The 27,599-nt window shown below is 40.6% G+C and overlaps 1 protein-coding gene across 2 annotated transcripts; it reads left to right on the top strand.

Annotated features, from left to right (window-relative positions):
• Positions 1-577: 577 nt before the first annotated feature.
• Positions 578-27,294, top strand: dyrk4 (dual-specificity tyrosine-(Y)-phosphorylation regulated kinase 4). 2 transcript variants are annotated; one of them, XM_038706416.1, is made up of 15 exons: positions 578-678; positions 1,304-1,373; positions 17,754-17,837; positions 19,295-19,447; positions 19,652-19,802; positions 20,055-20,218; positions 21,620-21,756; positions 22,566-22,706; positions 23,539-23,677; positions 23,900-23,981; positions 24,122-24,294; positions 24,426-24,486; positions 24,673-24,802; positions 24,985-25,166; positions 25,448-27,294. In XM_038706416.1, exons 1-15 carry the CDS (start codon positions 647-649, stop codon positions 25,723-25,725), a joined length of 1,977 nt encoding a protein of 658 aa, XP_038562344.1. In that variant the 5' UTR covers positions 578-646; the 3' UTR covers positions 25,726-27,294. The 2 variants fall into 2 exon arrangements, with proteins under 2 accessions (XP_038562344.1, XP_038562345.1); XM_038706417.1 differs by lacking the exons at positions 578-678; positions 1,304-1,373 and adding an exon at positions 14,071-14,549.
• Positions 27,295-27,599: the final 305 nt, after the last annotated feature.

The following is a 27,599-nucleotide window of genomic DNA, read 5'->3' as shown; positions in this document are numbered from 1 at the left end:
ATCTGTAAATTAGGTCATTGCTACATAGCCTAGGCCAACCATGTTTCATCAGATATATTCAGTTGACAAATGTGACACACCTCTTCCATCCCATATCCTTAATTTTCTATCTCTTAAAACAACAGAGAAAAATGGCTAGGCTATGGTTTCCACATTAACATCTGCTTTAACTTTTCCAATTTACATATTAACATTGTCTTTTTAAGAAAGCTTCTGCTTCCAGTAAATATCTTAGGTCTAGAAGTTTGCATTCCTAAAGTGAATATTAAGCTTTGTGCAGTCAGGGAATTGTATGTCAGACCTACTGTATGTGGAAAACATATAGCCCAGTGGGTGTCTGTGTCTCCCTTTGTCTCGCGCTCTCTCCCTAGCCTCTTTCATAGACACGCGCGCGCACGCACGCACGAAAGCACCGGCCTAAAAGCTGCGAAAGAAAAAAAAGGGCGTTCAAATTGTCAGTGAGTATGCCTACTTAGTGTGGCGAGCATAACAGCCATTGTGTTTTGGATAAGCCGGTGGTGGTAACGGTCCGCAGCACACAGGCTGATAGCCGTGTGTTACCTCCGGGTAGGAGCCTACAAAACTAACTACTGGGCATGTCGCGCATGACCGCTTCATCACTGTCACCTTGTTGATTTATTTCACCATGAGCGCGCCGAGCAAATCATCAGAGAAAAGGTTAGTGCATTAATTATTCTGAAGAGAACAGTGAACAATAAATTACATGTTTGTAGTTTGTTTTTGTTATACACATTTCATTATTATTAATTAATGACACGTCAGTATAGTATTCCTGTCGCCCAATAGACTATAGTTTGCCAAATTCATGTATAGCTATTAGATGTTATATGTATATATTTTTGTTTTTAAAAAAGTTGTTTATCTTAGGGCGAATACATTACATATTTACTGAATGCCACACTTAACTTATGTGATTAAAATGACACCTCTATAAACAGGCATATCTCTGATATGATCAATATCAGACAAACAAAACATGTGCCCAGAAGGTGTCAGTGTAGTTATGTTGAAAGTTGCTCCAATGGGCTCTTGGTCTTACAGCTGCAACTGTCTAGAGAAAACAGCTCACAAATTCATGTCATCTAAACAATGTGTTTTTTAATATGATCCTCATCTCAGCCAAGGTCAAGGGGGGCATCAAGGGGGCAACAACATTGCTTTGTGTAAGAGATTTATTTTTGAGCCCTGAAGCAATACATATTGGCATTTTGGAATAGTTTCTGTGCATTTGCAGCATGCTTTATGTGCAGTCATATTAAACTCAGATTTCTCCTTTGGACAGAAATGGCCCCAAAATAAAGATGGATATGCTAGTAAAGGAGAGAAAGGGCACCTTTCCACTTCTGATCAAGGTAGGAGGATATTCATTCCTGATAAATGTATCTTGTGTCAAACCAAAATATGGGGGGGGGTTCCCTGTCACCCTGTCCAATTTATTATATTACTATAATTTATAGTTGTGGCCATGTTTTGTGTGCCTCTGAGCAACCCTACACCATGTGTTGATCTGCAGGTCATTAAATAAATGTTATTTAGGTGATTGTGTGCACTCAGCAGAAGTGATTTATTAGGGAACATACTCTGCCTTGTGATGTTCTTGGCCTGCACCTCTGAACCATCTGAGAAGTGCCCTTTCCCTGTTTGCAAATGTTGGGCGAGCAAAACTACCCAATCCCGAGCCATTATAAGGCCACATACTGTATCTGAGGTCCTCTGCGCTGACACCCCCTGGGTTATCTCCTCTTCCTGGAAAGTTCCACAACTTTCAGCTGTGCCCTACAAGGGCATGTTCACACGGCAGTGGACTGTTTCGCCCTCTCGCTTCCTGCGTGGAGGGATTAGTGTTTCAAAAGCCCCTCGGACCTCCCTCACTGAGCCCCTATAGAACACTTTTCTACTTACTGTTGATTAAAAATTTTAATACAGTTTGGACCTCTTTGCTATGAGGATAAACCAGTGGAGCAGAAATGGCTAAATCCCTTTGATGTGAAAAATTGTAAGGGACAAGCTGGTCGTCTCGCTCTAAAGCTACCTGTGCTCATGGTTTATTCAGGCCCTATTTATAACAGAGATGTTTGATGAGGAAACAGATGAATAGCGAGGAAACACAATGTAATATATGAATATGAGACCACATTCAGATAATAGAAATTAATGGCGCTCCTGTGTGTGTGTGTGTGTGTGTGTGTGTTTGTTTGTTTGTTTGTTTGTATGTGTGTTTGTGCGTGTGTGTGTGGGGGGGGATTTTAATGACCAACAGAATGGCTATTGTCAGAATCCAAGACAAGCTCTGACTTTATCATTTTTTCTTATATGTAGTATTGCATACTGCAGGGTGTGTTGGTGAACTATTTAATGCTTAATCCCACCATGGTCCTTTTATTTGCTCTCAGCACTTAAAAATAAGATCTCCTCACATAGATAATCATATTAATTAGCAATAGCACTGCCAACAGCTTGTTACGCCAAAAGACATTCAAAATAAAGAACGCTGAAAATCTTTGAACATCAGTGAGAAATTGTAAAGAGCAGTATCTGAGGCATCATTTGAAACTGTTAGGGTTTATACTCTGAGTGGGTTCAAAAGATTTCTTCTCTTTCTAAGTTAGGATATCAATAGAGAGCATTTGCGTCATTACAAAATAAAGACGCAAGCAGCTTCTCTCAGCAGATGCACCGCTCCCCTTTAAGATGTGGAATTCCTGAGACTCTAGCAGGCGGTGTGTTTTCGTGTTTGTAGCTTTTAAACGATGTGAATCACTACTGAAGTCCACCTTTGGCATTTAAGCCTTCTTTTTATATCAGAAAGTGCAGATCCTTCCAATAATGCTGCATGGACATACATGACTTATTTTTGGGTATTCATCCACATGCTAAAGATTAATCTTAAACATCTGTGCCAAAATATTAATACTCTAGGGGGTATGCAACACTGATGTATCAGAGCCTGCAGGGCTTTCTACATTTGAGCATTTTCTAACTGCAGGGTTCATGAAAGTTCAAAACTGGGGGGGGGGGGGGGGGGGAGGCTTACAGCTAGGGCTCCAACTTCCGAGTGATGTGCTGAATATTTTCTCAGTTAATCTGTTTATAGTTTGTAAAATGTTAGAAAATAGTGGAAAATGTCTCAGTGTTTTGCAGTCCAAAACTGTTCTAAATAAAAACAATGTCACTGTGCTCTGTTAGATCATGACCTTTTTTTGAGCACTTCATGACCTGCTTTAGAGTATTGTTTATCAGGGCAGACCTGTGCACCTGGCCCGGCCTTCACCCCCACACACTGAGGAATAGGGAGTTTGCCTCACCATTATTCTGATGAACCATGCCCCTGATAGGGTTTCTCATCACAGCTTTGTGCCGTGTTGACACCGGAGCCCCTGAATTAAAGCCAGTCATTTAGAGACAGAGAGCTCACCTCTGCTGAATTACACACTGATATCAGTGTCACTGAGCACAAGGTTCACACTGCCACTTTATCGTACATCAGTGGCTGTCTATGAATTATATTGTCACCAATATAAGTTTGGTTGCAACCCCTTCTAATCACCTCTCCACTTATTTCTACTTCTGCATGTGTGTGCATACGATTGCGCCCACGTGTGCAGTTTAATTTGTGTCTTGTTTGTTATGTTTATATGTGCTTGCAAGCATTGACCTGTGCCAACAGAAAGGCCTCTGGCTTGTTGTGAGGGCCGTCACATGGCCCGTGCTTCTCAGCATGTGAATCTCCATGTTCTGTTAGCACCACAATAGATCCAGGCAATAGCAGCATCCTCTCTGATGTGGATGACTGTTATCCCTCCTACTGGTACACATAGGACTGCAAAAGCCTGGGCAGCTTTTGGCCTGATATTGTTATGTACTTGTGCATAGCAGCGCAAGTAGGCTCAGCTGCAGGTTTTTGTGGTGAGGCAGTGTAGTAGTGGGACTCCAGGGAGCACAGCTGGTCCGAGACACTCCCCGAGTCTGATAAACATTAATTAGATTTACAAAGAATGCTGGGTAAACAGCCACCCAGGGAGTTTTGTTAATGAGTGCCTGCATAAAGTGTCTGTTTTCCTTTAACAGTGAGTCATGCAATACAGAGCAGCTAAACAGGGTATGCCAGCGTCCTCCCCCGTCACACCCTCTCCTTCCATCTCCATAGGCTCGGCAGCATTGTTGTGTAATGAAGTGTGAGGTCTTATCTAAAATATTGTTATATAAGAAGATCCGGTTGTTTATTAGGCTCACTGGTTCTCTCATACATGATAATATAACATAAAATCACTTTGCAAAAATTATTACAATATGCTGAAGCTTGAGCAGCTTGATCCGCTAGATTTTTCATGTTCTGGGAAGGAGCTGGCTGCTAGATTCTTGTAATGATGTGCTGTTACTCTGGACATCGTAGCTACCATTAAAATGTCTATAGCATGTCCTAATTAACAAAACCACCACCTTCTCACGCTTACACGCCTGCTCGTACTCTCAGATATGCAGACCAGCTGACGCTCTCGGTCCCCAGGGCAAGGCATGAGAGAGAGGGTAGTAGAGTATTTGCCGTAAGGGCTTTACACTTGTGAAATAACCTTTCATTGGGAATCAGACGAGCTTCCTCTGTGACCCCTTTTAAAAACACATTTTTAGTTGAGTTTTTGATTTGTTTGATACTTTTAAACATGTTGCTCATTCTTAAGATTTTTATTCATTGTCTTATATTTATAAAACATTTTATATAGCACTTTTATATAATACAATTCTAATCTACAGCTTTGTTGTATGGGATTAATATGGTTTAGGGGAAAAAAGCTGATTAATCAATTTGCTAATTGCCTCTCATGTGTAGACAGATCAAATCTAGAATTTAAAAAACATTTCACGTTACATATTATTATTATTATTACTATTATTATTATTATGAAATATTTTCTCCACTCATAAAGACTGATAGAATTGTGATCACAGTAATCCGGATTAACCTTTCAGCCATGTCTATGTTGGTCACCTGTAGCGTCTGTTGAATGAGAAAGGCCTGAATGCCAGTTTGGTAGATTACACCTGAGCCTTTGAAAATAAGGCCATTAGAATCTAAGACGGGATCTAGTTTACAGACTCAATCTGTCCGCTGTGTTTTGATGACACTGTGTGGAACAGTATAGCCTCTTGTATCCACCACCCAAAGACAACCACCATTTGAATCCTCATTGTCCACATCTGCCACACATGTCATCAGATGAAATCCTGCAATTTGCGCTTATTGTCACAATTTGAAGGCAGTGTATTGTCTGAGTCAATGTAGCTCGGACATGGGGTCTTTTGTATCCAGGTGGCGACAACAGCAGATCACCTTGCAAGGTTGTTGTGGAAGGTGACAGGATTGTCAGTGCTTATGGGGTCAAAAGAAGGGCTGACAACGCTCATCTTACCTGAGTTGCAAATCTCACCTCCGCCCATCGCCCCTGTAGGATCAAGGAAACAAGCAAAAGTCAGTGTCTCACCGTAAAAAAAAAGAGAGGGGGGGTTATTAAAGGAAAATTAAACATGGAAAATCAGATGTGTTGCCTAGAGGTTTTGGTTTGATGGGGACATTTGACGACAAGGTGTGTGGCCCCAGAGACATCATCACTGGCTGCACGAGCGGATCTCTTCCATCCTCAGGTTCTCGGACCTGGCAGGGCAGAGTCTGGGGCATTCAGGTCAACACCTGCACTGCACATGATAGGGGCTAAAGCCTGCAGTGTTGCAAGCATATTTAGATGGAAACCTATGACACACACATTTTGATTATGGAGATAAACTTACAGGCTTGACAAATCTCATACACACATATGCACCTGTGCACATTTTACGCCACACCTTCCTCAGCTGTCTCGCAAGCGGGCCAATTATTTCATCTGATCAGCTTTATTGAAATACCTGTGACATTCTGTGGAGCGAGCAGAGCCAGACATGGGGCCCTAGGTTGGGTCTCACTCCAGGAAGAAGCAGATCTCAGATGAAAGAATGATTAATGAGGTAAGACTTCCAAGGCTATGTCAAAGGGAAAGACAGCTGATTGTGTTGCTCTGAAAAGTATAGACTTTGGTGTTTTAAGAGGTTGTATTGGAAGCAGTTGAAGAAGCTTCCTACCAATCTGAGTGTTGAATATTGAGTATTTTCTAAATATATATAACATCAGTGAACTTCTCACAGTATCACTATCGCGCCATGTTTACTATTTTCCATGCTTGTGGGGGGTTTTTGACCTTCATTACATTGAAGGAAATAGTGACAGTAAGAATTTCATTTATTATTGTACCAACTGTTTAGATCCATGTGTTTCTTTTATATTATATGGCTGCAATGCAAATGAATAAGAGATGGGTGGAGAGATGGTAAGATAGCAGTAAGAATATATTTTCCTGAGTACTGTCTGATTCAAGCACACAACTATAAGTATGGCTGCGTGAGAGAGAAAGACATTTTTCATTAGCCTCAAAAGTGAGGGATTAATTTTTCAGACACACAGTTGGAAGTAAGGGTAAAAGGCTGTTGTTCATAATACCGCCATGGTCCAATCATATGTGGAACAAGGCCAGGGAACGTGACCTGTGGCCCAATTCTGGCAATTTGTGTGACAGTCTGGGTCTCTGTCTGATAAAGAAGACAGACAGGGAGCTCTTGTATTGTCTGTTTGTGGTTATTACATGAAATTATGCGTCATGTATTACGGAGCATGAGAGGATTATGTCCACTCTGTATGTAGGTGGTCTCGGCGGGCCAGCGTAGTTGACACAAATATGAAGTAGTAGGTCAACCTCCACCTCCACCATCAAGTACACAGTAAAAAAGATTCTAAGTAAGAAGAAGGGAAAAAATAAAATTAAGATGGAGCAATAATTGAGTGTTATTTATTGCCTTTCAGCAGAATCCTGTTGTGATAATGAGGTATAATGTTATTGTTCTGCAAATTTCTGTTGTCCAATTGAATCATTCCTGCAAGCAGTAATTAAAAACTAACCAACATTATATGTAATACATGAAAGTGGAACAGTTTATTGCTTTGAACATTACTTTGATTCTTGTACATGTGATTTTGTGTACATTTGTCATGTTGAGGTATATATCAAGACACATTAATATCAGATAAACATTCTTAATGATAATGATTTGGGCTGCACCAACTACCAATTAATCTTGATTTATTGACTAATTGTTTTTATGATTGATTTCAACCAGCCCTATTGGATCAACAACATTATTATTGTTTTTTTAAAATTGGAAATTTTTTTAAAGTATTTTATCAAGAGGTGGACTGAGACACCATATTTACTTAGCAGTAACCTAGCAGTTACAGTATGTGTCATGAAAAAACAACTTGCCATCACCCTCTCCTCCAGCACAGTAGCTACACAGCCGCCCCCGTCCCCCTGTGTGTATATATACATATATGTATGTTACAGCAGTACAGAATGTTCCTGACTGAAGACACGCAGCAAAGATATAGTTCAAAGAGTGACTAATACATTACCCTATTTAGATCTTGACAGAGCTCTGCTACAATAAAACACTGGCTTATGATGATGTTGTTGGACACAAGATGAATTAAGAGTTTGTTTTTTGTCTCACTCTCTTCATCACGGTGGAGTGAACCTCTCCACATAGCTAATGAGATTTGGCTAGGCCTGAGCCCCACTTAATTTTCAGCTGTGTCCACCATCTGCACTCACTCACTCACTCACTCACTCACTCACACAAACTCACTCAGTCCTTTGTTTTGAGGATGAGAATAATCAGGCAAACACTCAGAATTTGACTTGATTGTAATTACTTTACAATAATAACAGCTTATTTGGGTTTCCGACCGACTGTATGCCGATTGTTATAGTAGTTCTGGTTGAGTCAATCAGCCTGTGCAATATGATCCCCCAAATCCTCAAACTGAAACTCCCAAGCTTTAAGATAAGAACATATTTAGAGGAAAGCTTTCCATTTTCGAAGGAATATTCATTTGCACAATTGGTTAAAAAGATAGAGAATTTACCTCCACCATAACTATCTCATATGTGATTAAAGGGAAGTGCTCCTTGTCTTAGCCCGCTCAATTTCCATTCATAGATTGGTCCGCGACTGAGAAAACATCACCCCAAATACTTATCCGTTAATCTGCACCAAATTCTATTGCCAAGCACTATTTTAACATGTCACATGTAAGTCACAGCTGAGCCTGTAATTGCCTGTAAGTCTGTGAGTTTGTCTTAAGTGTATTTGCTTGTGTCAACTTGTGAACTCGGCCCATATTTCACATGGTGACATGCTGTCACTGAGAAGCTTGCTGTAAGTCTAAAACTGCAGATGCTGCAGTCCGCCTGCCAGCCAGGTCAAACTACCCGCACCCGCGTTTGCCAAATGGAAGGAGACTCTGAAACTGTCTGTTTTGGCTGGCAGCTCATTTTGCTTCAGTTTGCCTCGTCTGGCAGCTGGCAGCGATTAGCCAGGCTCAACAGTATGTAAGGCACCTGGTTATGGCCCTCTAAGAGGAGGTAATTTGGCCCTGCTTTGACTGAGTCTCATCTGGTCTGGTGTAGCCTGTCCAACCACCTGCTGTTAACTCCATCCAGAAATGACCGGAAAGTTCAAAAGCACAGGAAAGGTGTGGCCCTGGGAGGCCAACAGCCTGTCAAACTTCTCTTTATAGTTAAGTTTAGAGCCATGAATTAAATATTGTCAATTTAAAAAACCGAAAGATGCACAGGAAGAAAAGCGATACAGCAGCTACCACTCTGTCATATAAGCACCAAGACTGGCTGACAGGGCGGTAATGAAATACATTAGCCTGGTGCTTCGTGCTACAGAAATAGCAACATTTTTCCTGTCACAAAAACAACGTGATTTACAGATTTTATTTTTGGAAGAGGGGCAGAACTTGTGTGAGCAAAGATACTTGCAGTCACTAAGAGGATGTGTCCTTTGGAATGAAAACATTTTAAAGGAAATATTGCACTGTAACAAACCTACAGTAATCTCTTGAGGTAAAATAGAGAGTTGGTACTTTATTATGGGGCTGTGTATTTTTGGAAAGTGTATATGGATTGGTGATTTTGCACTATAAATATGATTTGATCATCTTTTAGTCACCTCCAGTAAATCTTTTAATCATCAACAATGTGTAAAGAGGTAGAGAAAGGTAATTACAACACTTTGTTCCCCAATGACCACCTGCAGTATAAAGCTCGTACCCAGCATCGGTGTCCTGTCCTGCTGTGGACTCTGCAGTTCCCAGGCAGGAGACAGCCAGGGTGTGGTGGGATAAGCTTCCACCTATACGCACTATTAGTCAGCAAGACTGCAGCATCCCCCAGGGGTTTGTGGCAGCAGCAAAGCTGGTGGAGAATGGTGGAAGAGATGGAGGGGGAGAAAAGCGGTGGGGTTGGGGTGTGTGACTGCCCCGCTGACTTTGTCTCCAAGATACAGCGGCAAGTGAGAAGGCAGAGGAAAGTTGCAGGTGTCTGTTGAACCCCATGGGAGGCCCATTAGTGCCGCACCTCCTCCCTGTCTGACTTCCTCAGCCCCATGAAGAGCCCACCTGGGAGGATCATTGGATCTGTATCTACAGTACCTCTCTCTCTCTCTCTGTAGTCCTGCACCCCGTCTCTCTCTCCCAACTTGCACTCCCAGAGGCCTCTTTTACAGGAAGCTAAGTGCCAGGCCCCTGCTGCTGTGTCTCCGGCTCAGGATGGGTCCCTAGTTGAGTCCCATCCATACGTCACTGGCAGCGGCAAAGACAGAGAGCACTCCCTCACCAATTATAGCAACAGCACAAAGCAACAGCATCCTCTCACTGACTGTCGGCAGCCTGCCTCCCTACACTGTATCCAGGAGCAGAGAAGAATAGTTTGGAGGAAACGGACGAGGAAGAAAACAAAAGGGCACCGAGGTCTCAAACAACCAGAATGTGACTTTAAATGCGGCAGCCAAGTCCAGAGTGTAGGGGAGAGTAATGAAGAATGACATGAAGTTGTGCATTGGGAAGTCAGTTCTATGCACATCTACAGAAGACAATGTAAAGCGTTAACTGAAACCCATGGCATCAAATTTCTGTTGAGTCGAAGAAGAATTTTATTTTGTGAAATGGATTCAAGGAGCAACACCCTGACGTACAGTCTCTAGACTAAAGGCAGCAGGAAATGCAGGCCTGGCATCATCATCGCCATCTTTCAATTTGCTTCTGAGGGGGTTTATCTGATCTCTGCTGAGTAACTACCTACTGAAAATGGTGTCTACAGGCTGAGGTGGGATTCAGGGTGTGGTCGTGGCAGCATGGGGGAGATGTGCTATGTGGGAAGACGGGACCTCACCTGCCTGCTGTGGTTTTAGCCTCCTCTACGGTTGCTGCTGGGGCAGGAACAGGAGGGTCCAGCCTGAGGTATGTCTAGAGGCAACAGAGACAATACGGGACATCAGACATGCCCACACTCTTTCTTTCTCCCTCTTCTGTCTTTCTGCTCCGAGCATAAAGTCTCTATTTTTAGATCGCTCACTGGTAGCACAGTCCTCCTTGTTTAGGCTTATGTCAGACATACATAAACAGTGGGGCTTGGTTTCATACATTTGTGGTCATCATGGTAAGATATACAATACCTGCTTTGTTTTGCTCCAGCTGCTTCTCATCACCAATGCATTGTCACCTGGGTGACAAAATGCACACAGCATAATGACTCTCCCAGGTGAACTGTGGTAAGGTTTACAGTGGCTGACTTGCATGCATGTTTGACTATGAATTATTTGATCTCTGCTGCATGCAGAAGATACTGTGTAGCAGTACAGAGCTGGAGCATGACTTGTGCTTTTCATTTTCTCTGCATGCTTCAATATTAAAGGACAAGTTTGACATTTTTGGGAGATACGCTTTGTTTTGTTTTTTGGCGAGAATTAGATGATTTTAGAAGATTGACACCACTCTCATACCTGTATGCTAAATATGAAGCACCAGCCAGCAGCCAGTTAGCTTAGCTTAGCATGAAGACTGGAAACTGCTAGCCTGACTCTTTCCAAAGGTAAAAACAGTTTACGTAGTCCAATAATCACTGTGAGTTTTCTAGGGAACCAGCAGATATTCCAAAAACCACAATGTGATGTTTTTACACTTTGGTTTTTGTACAGATTAAACAAACAAGCTACAGCGTGTTAATTAGTGAGTTAATTTCCCCCTTTGGTGCGGATCTTTTGGGCAGGTGTGAATACAGCAATCACACCTGGTGCAGACCAAACAACCATACCGAGACCCGGGTGAGAGGTGGTCTCGGTCCTGTCCCAAATAAACTCTGGCAGGGTTCGTTTAAAGGTGTGAACATGGCCCGACTTTGATCCGACACAGCTGCAGAAAGCACTGAGCCTTTTTTGGAGTTAACAATTTCTCGTAGTCAGTGCAGATTGTGTCTTTAACTACACTGATAACTACATCATATGACAGACAAATGGACTGTGTGCCTAGGCAGAGTGTGACAGGGTCAGATTTTTTCACTGTAATTAGGGGTGATGATATAGCTAAAAATGACTCATTAGTGAAAGCACTACACATAGCAGTATGCAGTAATAATAGCCGTAATAATTTCTGATGTAATAAGCTGTTGACCTGGTTATATGAACATAGCCTCTGTCTATGAATTCAGACATTATACCTGATCCGTCTTCTGTGCAGTGCCACGGTCAGCATGCCATGGTAGGCACATGTAAGAGCCTGTTCTCTCCTCCTGAGCTTATTTAGCAAAGTTCTGTTTGTGAATCGAAAGCTTCCTGCTGTTCCCGCTTCAGAATTTCTGTTAATGGATGACCTTAACACACTTGTGGTTATTTAGAAATTGTGGTTCACTTGCAAAAAGGCCAGTGTTAAAACAAACTGCACCAAACAATAAAATCAACATTATATTTGGTCAGGACCAAAGCGGACTTTCCTGGTCTCAGTGTGCCCTTAGAGGTGCTGTCAGGCAGATTTCAATACCATGGGACAGAGCTAGGCTAGCTTTAGCCCCCTGTTTCCAGTCTTGATGTTAAGCAAAGCTAACAGGCGGTATAGATTCATATTTAGCATACAGACATGAGAGTGGTTATTTAACTCTTGACAAATAAAAATGGTAATGGTAATTCCCAAAATGTCTCTTCTTTAAAGCTAAATATTTATTTGGTTCTACCATAGACTTTATTAAAGAAGTGGATGTCACACATTGGTTTGTGGACTATCATTTCAAAGGCTCGAGTTTGAGAAGGGTCAATCTGCAGTCTGCAGCTACACGACACGCCCCTTGAGATAACTTTCTGGATTAACATTTTTTCCTAAACCTAACCGAGTCATTTTGGTGCCTAAACCTAGCTAAACTGCAACCATTTAGAGAGTGTGTCATGTAGTAGGCGTGTCCTGTAGTAATGTAGACCTACTTGTCGAGTTTGGCAATTCTGGCCCTCCAGGGCTACATACATTTATTTTATACAGTCTGTGGGTTCTGTGATACTTTGAGTAATTATATTCACTAGAGATAAATGATAACAGATGTAGAGATAAAATTAGGTGCGACAGAATGTGTGATTTAGTCTAAAACTGCGGCATCCCAGCTAATAGCTGTAATTTTGGTTTGATGAGATGATTTATGCCTCCTACTGTAGCCCCTGTCGTTATCAATCATGCCAGATGTTTCACCTCTGAGAGTGTCCCTGTCTTCCTCTGGTTGTCCACCTGTTTCCCCTGTTTCAATCCCCATTCTCCTGCAGAGCCACACCACCAGCAGGGATTGATCACGCTCACCATAACTCCTGAAATTGTGTGTCACTTTTTGCATGCTTGTTAGCAGCACCCTACATATGTCTGATCCAGCAATTACATTAACAGATTAGAGAATAAGGGAATAGATTAGGAGAATGTAATATGAAGGGCAAACTTAGCTTCCTCGATAATTCATCTCATATCATCCTCTCCCAAGGCTGAGGCTGATTACTGAAGTGGCCAGCGCTGTTGCATAACAGCTGTCATCTAATCATATTCATCTCCTGTGCTTGTTCTGGGCTCCTCATCACATGGAGCAACTGAGTTCCTCCCCTGCAGTGGGGATTAGTCACTGGAAAACAATTGCCCTCTTCTTACATTTGCATCATTACTCCAACACGGTGTTGATGCTGTAATGTCAGGTCTCTTGTTACAAGATGTGATTTCACAGATCACTGATGTTTTTCATGGTTAAACTAAAGTTTCAGGATACTGCATGCTCTCTGGGTTGAGAAAATTCAACATCCCTTTTACTTTATTACTTTATTTGACGGCAGACATGATATCACAGGCTTAGTAGTCTACCTTTTTCACCTTTCACTTTTTTTCTTGCTCTTCCTTTCCTTGATGTTGGCTCTGTGTTGGTTCTTGTAAAAATTGTGCTATACAATTTTGGCCACTACTGTGCGAAAAGAGATTCTATCTAGGTTGAGAATGTATGTGCAGAGTCCCAGGCCTGTACATTTTCACAAGGGGAGCTGCCCTCTCACTCTCTGTTTTCTATTTTTTAATTGCTACTTATTTGAAGTTATGGATTATTTAATGATATTATTATTCAGTCAGTTTTTGGTCAGTCAGTTTGGCAAAAAGCGTCATTGACAGCTTTGGGAGCCCATATCTGAAAAGAGTCAGTAAGGATTGTATAAGAGAAAGGCGCCTATTCTTCAAAAGACAATTTTGTTTCGTTTATTCTTATTTGGTGATATAATAAAAATGTATCCAATGCAGCCCAACTATCGTGGACATTTTCTTGAGTGATGCATCTTTGACAGGTATATTCAGTTTTCCTTTCATATACTGCAGCTCGTTTGAGAGTTGAAACCCTTTAATAAGAGACGCTTTGCTGGGAACAAGTGAAATTGTGAGATTTTTTTCACTTGATGGAAGAAATATTTGATTTCCAGAATGACAGTGAGACTGCGTGACACGCTTCTGACCGCGGAGATCCTCTCTGGAACTCAGCCCGAGAGCGAGCAGTCTACATAACATTTACTGTAAATTGAGCGTGGCCACGAAGTGCGTGCGTCGGTTTGAACCCTCTGTACGGCGTTGGTGTTGGAGAGCGCATCAGTTACACAGCATGGTGTAGGTGGACGACAGCAAACGGATAAAAAAACAAATCTATATTGGGAGAGCCCCAGCTGTCAGCGGCAGAAACCTGAACAGGTGGCCTCTTCAGTGTTTTAGCAGTACGTGTCAAGGCGCAGAGACCCTCAACAGCTTGCCTCTCTCGCTAATCTCTTCTCTGACGACAGCGCATTTACGCCGTGCGCGTAAAACCAGGAGTACGGCGGGTTTCAGGTCGGTGGAGCTGATCAGTCATCGGGATTTTACTCATCAGTGTAGATTCGGTCCTCTTCACGAAGTTGTAGTCGTGGGAAGCGTGTCTTGGTTTTGAGGCTGGACTGACAGAGTTGGATACAATGACTCTTTCTTGGATTGTATAATCTTTCCTCTGTGTTTGGATTTGTCAAGCAGCTGTAAAGACTGACACTGACAACCCAGCATGTTGCCAGAAATAAATAACAAGGTGAGGCACTTTGATTTGTTAGCAAGTTGCCTGGTAGCAATTTCCTGTGGATAACTGTAGCTAGGTAGGTATAACTGTAGGTATGCTTTTCTAATAATGGCAGTGTTGGTCTGGTTATCTGATCAATGCCAGAGTTTATATTATTATTACCATACTTTCCTTTTCATGGAATAAGAATTTCTTTTGCCCAGATACAGAGCTTCATTCCAGGCTAATTCCATTTTGGGAAAAACCCTGCACAGGTATCCTTTTACAGAAATAAGCTAAAAGAAAATTCTATCATTTAGTGTACATCCTCTGTTTATCTTTATTGATCCATGACAAGAATGGATTCTCATTCCCACTTTGGAATGATTTCCATTTCTCCTCCACAACATCCCACTTTAAAGCTTATTTTGTAGTCGGCCCTTTCTCCTGACCGCATGCCAAGTTAAGATGAAAAATCTGATCTGATTTCTATTTCAGTCGTTGTTTAGTCTACTTATGTCAGTGTTTGTTGACAGGTTCTGTCAGTCTATATGCGTTCTGGTGTATTTTTCACACCTTACATGGAAACTTATATAAATTTAACCCTCGCTGTTTTTGAATCTTAAGAATCCAAAGAATGAATTAAGAATTTCATCTTTCTTTAAAATTGTTTTAGTAACAGAATTTTGAAAATACAGGAATGTATGCTTTAATAAACAAATTATCCTAACGACTTACACTCTTTTTGATCAAATGGATTGATCAGTAATTGTGCTGAACTGAATGTGCATCCTTGCCCTGTGGTTACATTTGATGCCTTCAGGAAACAGATTGTTCTGTGTAATGAAAATTACAGCGTGATTATACTGTGCGTGTCTGACAGCTGATAGTGTGAGTGAGCACCGTTTTACAGTGTTGATGTTTACCCTCAGTTACCCCTGGTTGTATTGCTTTGCTGACCCTCTGACCAACTGACCCTTAATGAACCAAATTGGCTTTCACACACCTGCTGGGATGATCCCACCTCCTGCAAAGACCCCCAGTCACACAGATACAAAGTTAACATTGCTCTTGACTTCTGTTTCCTTGTCGTAACTTCCATTTATTTATGTATGTAACTTTTTTTAAACTTGTTGGCACATTATATGTGTATATATATATATATATAAGTATGCATTCACTTCCTCATTATTACCCTAACAACTCACACGCATTTGTATGACATAGATTGATCTGTGATTATGGTTACTGTGTATAGTAAAGCTACTAAAATTCATTCAACACCATGAAATAAAAGGTCACAGTCGTTTATTTTTTTTGGGCTCTTGGGCATATTTTATGATGTCACTGGGTTTCCACTGGCTCAGTGCTCATTAGCCAGGCTTACAGCAGACCTTTACATGTGATGTTTTAGAAGCCAGCCTGCCACATTGACCTACATGGCCCCTGCTGTCACTCACATTGCATCTCAACCTGAGCTTGCAACATGACTACATTATTGCAGCGTTCCCTTCTTTGGCTACGTGTCGTTTTCTCATCTTACTGAAGGATTATAACAACCTTGATGTGAAGAGAAAAGCCAGTGAGTGTTTGCAGGATGTGTTTAGTTTTACCCAGTGACCAGTAAGACTCAGAAGAAGTCACTTCATTAACTCATCTTCCTCTGCAGGGCTGGATGAATTCATACTTCTCCCTCTGGGGTTACTGCCATGACTTGGCCGTGATACTGACCTGTTGCTTTTGCTTCTCAGTCAGTGGTAAAGTGTAAGATTATGATTGGGTAGTTAACACCCACCCAGCTTGTCTCACCCCCTCCCTCCCCGACTGCCAGGCTGGCAGAGCGAGTTTAGCACGTATCCCCATATGGGGCTAAGCTTTATTTCACCCATATGCCGATTAATGCGGCACGTGTAAGCTGGCTGATTGTCGGAGAGAAGCGTGCAGAATTATCCCAAATGTTTGTGGTACCTTTTTTTAGAATATCCGGAACTCTGTTGGTTTTTTACAACATCCATCGCTTCCTTTTAACACATTGAGGCAAGTGGATCTCCAGTGTGCATAGGCTTGGAGGCACATGTGCACACTATGCCAGACACAAGGATGTGCACATGTGCACACACCTGCACAAACCAGCTGGTACACAAAGAATACTAGATCATTGTTGCTGGGTTTTTGCAGAAGTAATCTATTTTAGGATCACAGTGCATTATTTCTGCTAGTCTGGCTGCAACCACGCTCAGCTGCCCACAGGCTGCGTGTTTTTGGAGAGGCTGGAGAATCCAAGCAGCACAAACACAAAGCACTTTACATTACATATCCAGCAGTAATAGTGGGGTAATAGTTTGATAATAAAGAAGTAATAATTAATTAATACCATGTAATAGCTTGGTCTTAACAATGGCTATATCTGGCTTATATTAGGCTGGAAGAGTAATAACAGAGAAATACATTTAAAGATAGCAATAAGGCAAAACTATTAGTATAGTCTAGTAATATTTTACAATCCTCTAATCTTGTAACAATATGGTAACCTTCTAACAAATAAAATATATATATATATATATCCGTGCTACTACTTCTATTTGGAATATAAAATGGAAATATGGTGACATTAATAGGGTAATAACCTGATAATAATGTGGTAATAGCTACTGTCACTGTAATTCTTTCAAAATCACATAAACATTATTGGAAGCCAAAATCAGTAATTACCATATTATAATGCTAAATGTCTTCCTCCCTTATGTCCCAGACATTCCCTTTAGTATCAAGGTAATACTGTACAAATCAAAAGTTTAATGACCGATATACCCATTTTATTGTTAGCAGGTTACCAAATTGTTGCCTAAATATTGCTATAGTGTTACGTTTTGCCTCATTATTCCCTTATTAACCTGTTACATAAATTTAAGTCTTATAATACCCAGATAGACCCATGGTTAATACCAAGCTATTACCTGGTTATTATTTTGGTAATTGCATGGTATTACATAATTATTACCTCTGCATTATCCTCTCCTCTGTTATGTAAAGAGCTATTTGATTATGCTGCTTCCATCTATCTCTTTTGTTGTAGAATTATTTCTTAAATCTGACTTTGGGGATGGTGTTATGTATTGTGCTGTATGAAAAATCATTGCAAAAGAGAAATAAAGCTACCCACAGAAGTAGAACAAAAATGCGCACATGTGACTATAGCTCTTGTATTTTATGAATTGCTCTCATTCCTCCCAAAAGACATCACGACCGGAGGCCTTCCCTCACCCTCACAGACTCCCAGCAGAAGGCAACCGTCTTGGAACAACCCGACCCTGCTCACAGGTCAGCACTTCCCCTCTGCAAGATGCTGTAGCAGCTGACCCGTACCCAGAACATGTTGAATTACGTGAGGTCTTCTTCTTATTCTTTTTCTTCTTCTTCTCCTCCTTCTTCTCCTTCTCCTTCTTCTTCTTCTCCTTCTTCTTCTTCTCCTTCTTCTTCTTCTTCTCCTTCTTCTTCTTTTAGAAATCCATAGCTTTGACATGCATCACTGAGAATTATGTTTTGATCATTATATTGAAGCTCCTTTGAAAATATGTCCCTAACTTAAACTTATCCATGTTCACAATTCAGGTCATCTATATTGTACTTTTATTTACTCCTGAGATGTTACAAAAACATAAATGTTACTGTTACAGCTGTCTGCATATATGTGGTTATGTGGTGTACAACGCATCACACATTTCCATTGACACAAGTGCATCATACTGAAGCAGCATGCCCCCCAGTTATGTACAAGCACGGCACATAACTGTGTTTACTTCCTTTGCCTGTTGTGGCAGGTGCTTGCAACTATATTTAGCCCTATCTCTATGCGTCATAACCAAGTTGGCAGATCCTGCAGCCGCTCTTAACACGTGAGATGAAATATTAGAACATCAACTGTGTGGATAGGAAAGTGTTTTTTCCTAGAATGCTGTTAATAATTAGTATGAAAGAATTCATCATGTTGCTAATAGGGTACATTGCTAAAGGCTATATGATAGCAGGATGAAGGTCTGTTCTGAAATTTTCCACCTGAAGTTTAAGTGGAATCGCAGCGAAATGTATGAAAATATGTCTTAAATACACTCTAAAATTGCTCTCTTGACACACAAACACATCTATAGGACATTTACAGAGAGCTTGGCATAGGACAGAGTCTAATTTGGCCCATCATTACCAGGGCTGAGCCTGTCTTTGACACATGTAATCATGCTCTCTGAGCAAGCAGAATGGCAGCCAGAGAAAAGCAGGTTGCCTCCCCCATAGAGCCACCACAGACAGACTCTGTCAGAACACAGACACACAGGCGTTGTCCCCATTTCACTCTCACCCTGATCCGTAATTCTAGCCACTACCTGCTGGGGGGATCCTGATCACATGAGCCGCTACAGACGAAATGCATTCGAAAGGGATGTAAATCGAGTTGGAGCCAGACGCAAACACGTACTCATGAAAAAATGAAAGGGGCTGTAACAAGCTTGTACGTACAGTGTAAAAACGAATATTGCATTTAGACTTCACACTTGCTGAGGCTCTCTCCCAAGCTGCTTTTGTTGTGTGTTTACAACTGGATGTGCATTTCAGTATTTGTTGTTCTGTTCTAGCTGTGGAAGTTAGCCAATTTCTTTGTTGATTTTCTTAGATGAAGACAGACTGTAAAGAGAGAGAATATTTAGGAAAATATAATATATTATCAAATATTTAGTCTTCTTTATGGAATGCAATAAAATTAAAACAACCACTCTGACTTGCAGAAGTTTGGCCCTGGTGTAGGGACCTTGCCTCAGCTTGAGCCACCGGTGGTCCAGGTGGTGGTCAGCAATGCCAAAAACCAACACCAGCAGTCGGACAACATCCTGCCCCAAATTGCCAACAAAGGGGGCCAAAACAACTATCAGACACACCCGGTAAGACTCTCACACACTAGCAGCATCAGTATTTCCCCAAAGTAGCTAATAAAACTCAAAACTGACACACTGCAGAGTAGTTTCAGCAGAGTAGTTTTAGCGACATGGTTCACTGTGAAAGCATCATGAAGGTCACAGTGTAGTTCAATGTACTTCTTTGCTCATAAAGGCACCCTTCTTTCTCTATGTGTGTTTATTGTACAGGATGAGAGGCCGAAGCCCACCCAGCAGTTCGCCATGCGGTTTGGTGCAGCAATGGATAAAGTGTCAGTCTCCCGCAACAGCAAGATTATCAGCAACAAGCTGGACAAAGAGAGGTCATATGAGGGACAAAGGTTACCCATGTCCCCCATAGGTATGATATTATGAATAAGAATACAATACAACAGAATTAGAAAGGCACAGAGACGTTATTTCACATTTTCAATTTTTCGGGGGTGTTTAAACACAAGTATGTTAATAAGTAAACATTTTGATTCTACTGATGCAATAAAAAAATTGCACGCTGCCGTTAAAGCCGGGTGTTCACAATCACTTGCTCTTTGCAGAGGTACAATCAATACAACAGTGACTCATCCTGTCCTCCTCCTCTTACATCCGGTTGCAGAGGCACTGAAGAACTTCCAGGAGCGGCTGACGGAGTTTGAGCAGGAAGAAATCATGGACTACGCAGAGATCTGGTTCTTGGGTCTGGGCTCTCAGAAGCTAGAGGGCTCCCAAGGTGCACCGCAGAACTCTGGATATGATGACGAGCATGGAAGCTACATCAGGGTAATGTTTTAGATGGAGCACTAACAGAAAATACCCCATTAAATCTAATTTAAGCTGTCTTATATTATTGCTGGCCATTTTTTACTTCAATACTTTCCAGGCACCAATTGGTCTCAGTTCGTGTCAGAGTTATATGAAATCAACTTGCAGAGACTACAAAAAGTGTTTGTTGAGATTGGTGTTCTATCACAATAAAGATTTAGTCAGACCATTTGTTATGGCTAGACAATTCTTCCTTGTCACAAAGTGCTTCCCAACTATTGTCAGCTTTCTGGTTGAAACTTGAGCCTGACACATTAAACAGACATCATGAAAAAGAAACATGTAAGCGTTTTTCACTGAAAAAAAAGTTTGCTGTTTTACAGTCAACTGCCATGTCTTAGATGTTAACAGTTCCCAGAAGCACTTGAATGCTCCAACAAAGAGGTTTCTAAACAGTCTGAGCTTTGACCAAAAAATAAAGGTGACGAAGGTGAAATTTGAAGAATGTTGTTTTTTTAATTAGTAATTGCAAGAACTGAGCTACTGGAAATAAAGGAAGAATTCAAAGTTATGGGTATAATTGAAAAATTAGTCAGCAGTGATGTCAATTGTACACATTTTGTATTTAATTTGCTAATGCATTCAAAACCAGCATAAATGGATCTGTAAAATCCCCAGTCGTTATTCAGAGTTTATGTCCTATTTAAAAGCATATATGTGCATGCAATGTGCATAGAATGTGTATATAAATGAAGACACTGAAATAATTTCAAAGTAAGAAGATAGACTGGAGATGAGAAAACATTTAGTTGATATTAGTTATAATTTCACACACATATACACGCACACACACACAGGCTTTCAAGCTGCCTAAGCTGAACTGTACATGACCAGATGCCTTCGTATGACCTTAATCCAGCAGCTGCACACATGAAACCGCCATTCTGTTGGACTGACTTCATTGCTGAATACTGTTTTACAATAAACTGCACTGAGGTCATCAAACCCTGTGACAACAGGCTGAACTGTCCTGTATAAACAAGGTGACTGACAGGCAGTTGTGTGTTAGACAATATGTAATGAATGAGCTCTTTCAAGGTGAGTGACTGCCCATTGTTTAGACTCTGATATCCCTACTGAGGCTCATGTCACTGTCACAGGAGTGAACAGACAGTTATAGCAAAGCCACGGTACAGTTAATACTGTAGCTGCAGATTAGTGTAAGTGAGCACAGCCTAGGAAAAATAGTGTCACTGAGTAAATAACATGTACAGCAATTAACAGTAGCCGTGGTAGATTAAAATTCTGCAAATCACAATGTTTTGCGTTTATTAATTTAGCTGTTAGTGATTGACATTTTTATATGAAGTCATTTTATATAAAATAAAATTCACTGTGCTCTTCCTCTCGCTTTTCCAGGTGCTGCACGACCACATTGGCTACAGGTTTGAAGTGCTTGAAGTGATTGGGAAAGGCTCCTTTGGGCAGGTCCTGAAATGTCTGGACCACAAGACCAATGAACTCGTAGCCATTAAGATGATTCGCAATAAGAAAAGGTGCATTTTGATTCTGATACAGTTCATTTCATTCTGACCAGGTCACATTTGATTGAACCTTTACTGAAATACATTTTCAACTTATTCAACCAGAATATTTTTATAAACGCCTCCTGTACTACTGTTAAATTTAGATGACATTATACTTCACTAGATACCCTATAGAATAAGTTATTTGTGACATTAAGGAGTCAACTTTTGGCATTCACTGAAGATCTGATACCCCGTTGTGAAGTATTCCCACATGCCTGCACCGTGATCATTTTACATGTTAGGAGTCTGCCAAATCGTTGAGATCCTGATTTAGCATGATACAAGACGGCACCTCATGGTGTTATCTTACCTCTCCTTCCTCACTGAGGATCACAAAGGCTGTGACTGCCCAAGTCCTGTAGGTTAGATATAAGAGCTGTCGGGTCTTACCGCCACTTCAATAATGCAGAAAACAAAATGGGTGCAAGCTGCCACAGCACTGCCTCAGGAGAACTGGAGCACTGAGTTAGCCGATCTTATCTTTCCTGGCAGTTTTGTGAATGGTTGGCAGTTTTGAATGATTGATGTGCTGGGAGAAACCTCTCTATCTCAGAAAACTGACGGCAGAAAAGTTCATATAATACATCATAAGTTTCCAAAGAGGTCTTATATTTATTTTTCACCATTTTGGCACGTCTTTGGAATATGACACACTTGGATACATACATTTATTTATTCAAGTCCTGCTACACCTGGACATTCAGAAATAAATGGTGAAATTCCATGCAATATTGTTAAATTTCAGTCTTTAACACCTCCTGTAAATTTGTCTGCAGGTTTCATCACCAAGCTCTGGTTGAGTTGAAGATCCTGGATGTAATAAAGAGGAAAGACAAAGACAACCTCCACAACGTTATCCACATGAAGGAGTACTTTTACTTCCGAAATCACCTGTGCATCTCCTTTGAGCTACTCGGGTTAGTACGCCAACTCCCATTCTGCATGCAAACAAGCAGACCTACATGTACAGAAGTTAGTCTTACAGGAGACCATAAGGGCATAACTGAATAATTAATCTGTTAATCAAAGGTATTCAAGGTTAGCCACCTTACTCAGAGTACAACAGCAGGGTTAGATCATTGTACTGTCTTCTCACTTGTCTCTATTCATTAGTTCTAATACAGTCAATCAGGCGTTAAGTGATCACCTGTGCACCTTGAGCCATTTGCGTTTTAGCATGGATCGCCACTGATATGTAGTGGAGGGGAGAGGGGAGATAGTTTTGTGTATCACTCTGGCTGAATGACCTTTAGAGGACGTCTTGGACTGCCACCTTCTAACATTACTGTCACCGAATCCTTTAGTTAAGGCCTTGATTAGGGCCCTATCTCTTACCCCTTCTTGCTTCAGGGTGTGAAGGCTCCAGTTACACAGTCTAAAGATGTTTATGCTTATCACAAGTAGCAAGAAATAGCAGGAGGACACACGCTGTGTCTCCCTCTGAATGTGAGCACAATCATAGATTATTTCCAAGTATGCACTTGACAGTCAGCAGATGTTTTATTACTGGTAATGTAAAGTGTAGGGTGACATCAGACTTAGCAGCCTTCTTTTTTCAGATCGTTTATTTGGGGAACATGAAGAAGTTCTTCTGTTGGGCTCACTCAGCCATGTTGTCCCTAGTACTGTCGGAACAACGTGCATAGAGAGAAAAAGAAAAAATATAAAAGTAAAGAGAACAATAGTTCCTATTTTACAATTTTCATTATTATGAACTAACCATCCACCACATTTTGTTTCTTTTATCAGGGTGAACTTGTACGAGCTCATCAAAAAAAACAACTTCCAGGGCTTCAGTCTCGCTCTCATCCGTCGGTTTACCCATGCTCTCCTCAGGTGCCTGCAGATGCTGCACAGGGAGAAGATTATCCACTGTGACCTCAAACCGGTACTGACTTCATAGTTTCTATAATACCTTGACTTCTTTTTTGGGGATATTGAATATGAGACACAATTTTAAATATAGTGAACTTTTGCACTGAATCCTGATAATTTTACTACAGAGGTTTCCCCTGAACAGTGTGAATTTCACTCCATCTTGTGGAGCCGTAGAATATTGCAGCAGCATTATTTAAAAGTGTTTGAATGTATTTCCTTCTACTTCTGACAGGAGAACATCCTTCTGTCTCAGCGAGGTCCAGGGAACATCAAGGTGGTTGACTTTGGATCAAGCTGTTATGAACAACAAAGGGGTAAGAGTGTAAAACTCAATTGAGAGAATATGTAACAATACTTTTTTTTACCATGTCACGATATTCAAAGAAATAGCCTGGACTGGTCCAGAGAGGTAAAATCTCATATTCCTTACGGTCTCTTCTTTCTTTTCCAATAGTGTACACCTACATTCAGAGTCGCTTCTACCGCTCTCCAGAGGTCATCCTAGGTCACCCCTACAGCATGGCCATTGACATGTGGAGTCTGGGTTGCATCCTTGGTGAACTCTACACAGGCTATCCTCTCTTCCCTGGAGAGAGCGAAGTGGAGCAGATAGCTTGCATAATGGAGGTATGATATGGACAAAACTGCATATCCACATTTATTGTGTTTATTTTGCATGTTTCACAACTGTAAATGCACAGTATATGGTTGGTGAGTTGCTTCACTGTGTTAAGGTGTCCTGATATTTTCACTTACAGGTTCTTGGAATGCCTCCAAATGATTTTGTTCAGTCAGCATCCAGGAAGAGGTTGTTCTTTGGTGAGAATTTATCTGCACATAGTTGTGATATTTTATGTGCTGTACAGCAAACAATGTAGACTATAGGATTACTAAATTTTATCAGAAGATAAATGAACAACTAGGCTAGTACTTTGCAGAAGGTGTGAGATAACTCTATATGTGTCAAGATGATAAATCGGTACTGTGCTTGATAATTTTGTGCAGACTCAAAAGGAAACCCAAGGAACATCACTAACAGCAAGGGGAAGAAGAGGAGACCCAACTCCAAGGAGCTGTCAACTGCGTTGAAAACCAATGATGCTTTGTTCTTAGACTTTATCAAACGCTGCCTCACGTAAGTTCACTCTAAGATTCTTCTTGACTGTCTTCGAGAACAGGTTTTGCCTTTATCTGTCTCACATCCTAAATGGACTGCATAAAAAGAGTTTTTAATTAAAGTATGCTTGAACAGTACTTTATTAAAGATTAAATAACAATCTGCACTTGCAGACTTATATTGTTTTTCTGTGTTTTCAGTTGGGATCCAACCAAGCGTATGACCCCTGATGAGGGGTTACAGCATGAATGGATCCTGGAGGGAAATTTCAACAAAATCCGGCCTAGAGCCAGGCCAACAGCAAAGAAGACCTCCGACAGTTTGACCAGCACAGAGAATAGCAGTGAGCACAGTTTCCGCAAACAAGCTAACGGCAAGCCTGGTAAGAGAACACACACTTTATCATCTGTACTATATTTGAAATATAATATCCACACAAGTAAAAATGGTAGATACAACAAACTGCTAAATAGAGCAAAGACTTGCCTGTCATCTATAAAATCTGGACAGATCAGGTTGAATAGGTATGTGCTGCTCGCTTGAATGTCACATTGTTATTATTAGGATACCTATTAGCTGCATCCATAGCTGCAGACATGCCTACAGAATTGTTTTGTATTCGCCTTGAGCTGACATGTAATGTCCTTTGTTTCCATGGTACAGTGGAGAAGGCCGGCTCACAGAGCAGCACTACTGACAAGCTGAAGAGAGACGGTTCAGCAACAGGAACTAAGATGGCCCCTGCCGAGCGTTTGCGGCCCATCGGGGCCTCAGCAGAGGAGGAGGTGTATGAGAATGAGGGCAAGCTCTCCAAGGATACCAAGCAGCAAGAAGGAGGTGGAGAGAGGCCTGTTCACATCATCATCAAGCCTCAAGAGGAAGTGGGCACAGAGAAAAAAGAAAGCCAGGAACCGTCTCAGTGTTTGCCCCCTATCATCTAACAGTCAAAAGGAATCGTGCTGCGTTCATGACATGTGGGAACTGGGGATGTCCCACTTCCCACCTGAGAGTAACCAAGTTTTTGAAGTGTAAGCAAATGGATGGTTGAATCTGTAAGGCATTGCACACACAGAAAATTAAAAGATCCCTTTTCTCTTATTTGCGACAAACGCTGTCATGTTGCTTGTGTGTCTACATGACATCACAAAACAACATGTTAGAGCACATCAAGTCTGAGTTTTGGATTTTAAGTCTTAAAACAGATCAAGTGGATGTTTCCTGCTGACAGGAAACAAACCAGTTCCCATGTGCCATGAACAAATTATTGATGACACACTGATCATCAGCATCTTCTATTTATTGTTTTAAGTATACGGTTATAGAGTATTATTTCTTTCTGTGGAACTTTGAGTTTGTATAACAGTGAGGTCAATCAACCAGTTGTACTTTTTTATATAAAGGAGTTAAGATGCAGTTACAGACAGGCATTATGTTTAAATGTGTCACAATTGAGAAATCAAGTTGTCTGCCACATAAGAATGCACATCTTGAATTTAGATCAAATGGTTAAAAACCTAATACATAGTGCAGCACTAACTTTCTGCTGTCACTGTTTATTGAACCCAATCTTTGCTGTGCATTGACATTTTTGATAAACAGGTTAGACTTTCAACAATTTTTACTTTTCTCACTTTCCATGTTAAAAGTATCTGAGTTTAAAAAGTGCGTGGGTAAAAAATTTATCAAATCTTTGTTTTTGCTTTTTATTTGTTTTTCTTTTAGACATTTTAGCATTACTTTCATAATGGTGAAATATTTGTGTGCAATAAAGGCTGAGCCAAAAATGTTTTTTTTTATCATGTTAACAAAGAAATAAAATTATTGTTGTGTACTTTTTAATTGTAGAATGCAGTTGATGACATATTGATTACTAATGATTTCACTTGTTTATTATGGAATATGTTCGATCCTATGTTTCATATCTGTTCAACAATTTAATTCAGCAATCATAAAATATGTATTTGTAATAGAATTTATTGTATATATTTCTGCTGTAATTTCCTATGTATGTGTACAGAACATATTTTAAGAAAATATTTCAGATATTTGTGGAGGGTTTAGACAAGGTTTTACTTGTGTTGTTTCTGTATGAAAACATTTTGTAAGTGTTATAATATTTTTTTATATTAGAAACATAAAGACAATCCTATTATTGATAGTTTGTGCCTTGCAGTATTAGAAATCTTGCACTTTACTGTTGTGTGTGTACACCTGGATAAAAAAACATTACATTCTTACCTGTCAAAGAGACAAGGGTACGGACTACCCTGCCAGATCCCTCTTATTTGACATAATGATGTCTCAGCTAATACAGAACATAACCAAGTTTTAACAGTTGATTCGTCTTTAGTCGCCAACAGAGATCCAGTGTAATTTGAAGATAGACCTGTGCCCTCTTTATCTATTAGCTAAGCAACCAGCGATCCAGAGAGGATGGATTGTAGCTGAAATAAGAAAAGTACGTTTTTATGTCTTATATGATGAAATAAAAAGTTGTTTCAAAGACCATATTCTGTGTTTTTGTTTCCATGATTCAACTTGAAATGATACTGACTCATTGTTGGCAGATTGTTCAGGTCTGACTCAGACCACAGACTAGTTGTAAGGTTTTATGATGTTAAATTTGAATACATGTTTCAATTAATTGTAGCTGCCAAAGTACAACTTAATGTCTCTTTATAATATTCCATCTCACAAAATGTGTCTCTTACTTTAACATTTGCTGTTTTTGCTTTGCAATCCATAACAAATATATGTTATGTTGTGTTCCACCCTCAGAACAGCAACATGAGCTCTGATTGGCCAGCTGCTACAT

This window comes from Micropterus salmoides, unplaced genomic scaffold (genome assembly GCF_014851395.1).
Source record: "Micropterus salmoides isolate LMB-PRFRI ecotype aquatic unplaced genomic scaffold, ASM1485139v1 Ms_hic_scaffold_8, whole genome shotgun sequence".
Lineage (NCBI taxonomy): Eukaryota > Metazoa > Chordata > Actinopteri > Centrarchiformes > Centrarchidae > Micropterus > Micropterus salmoides.
Note: the sequence above shows the minus strand (reverse complement) of the source record. Positions and strands in the feature narration are given on the sequence as shown.

Coding starts and splice junctions, on each gene's coding strand:
- dyrk4 (XM_038706416.1), top strand. CDS start 647: ATGAGCGCGCCGAGCAAATCATCAGAGAAAAG. Junction 20,219..21,619: donor AGCATGGAAGCTACATCAGG/GTAATGTTTTAG, acceptor TCGCTTTTCCAG/GTGCTGCACGACCACATTGG. Junction 25,167..25,447: donor ACAAGCTAACGGCAAGCCTG/GTAAGAGAACAC, acceptor TCCATGGTACAG/TGGAGAAGGCCGGCTCACAG.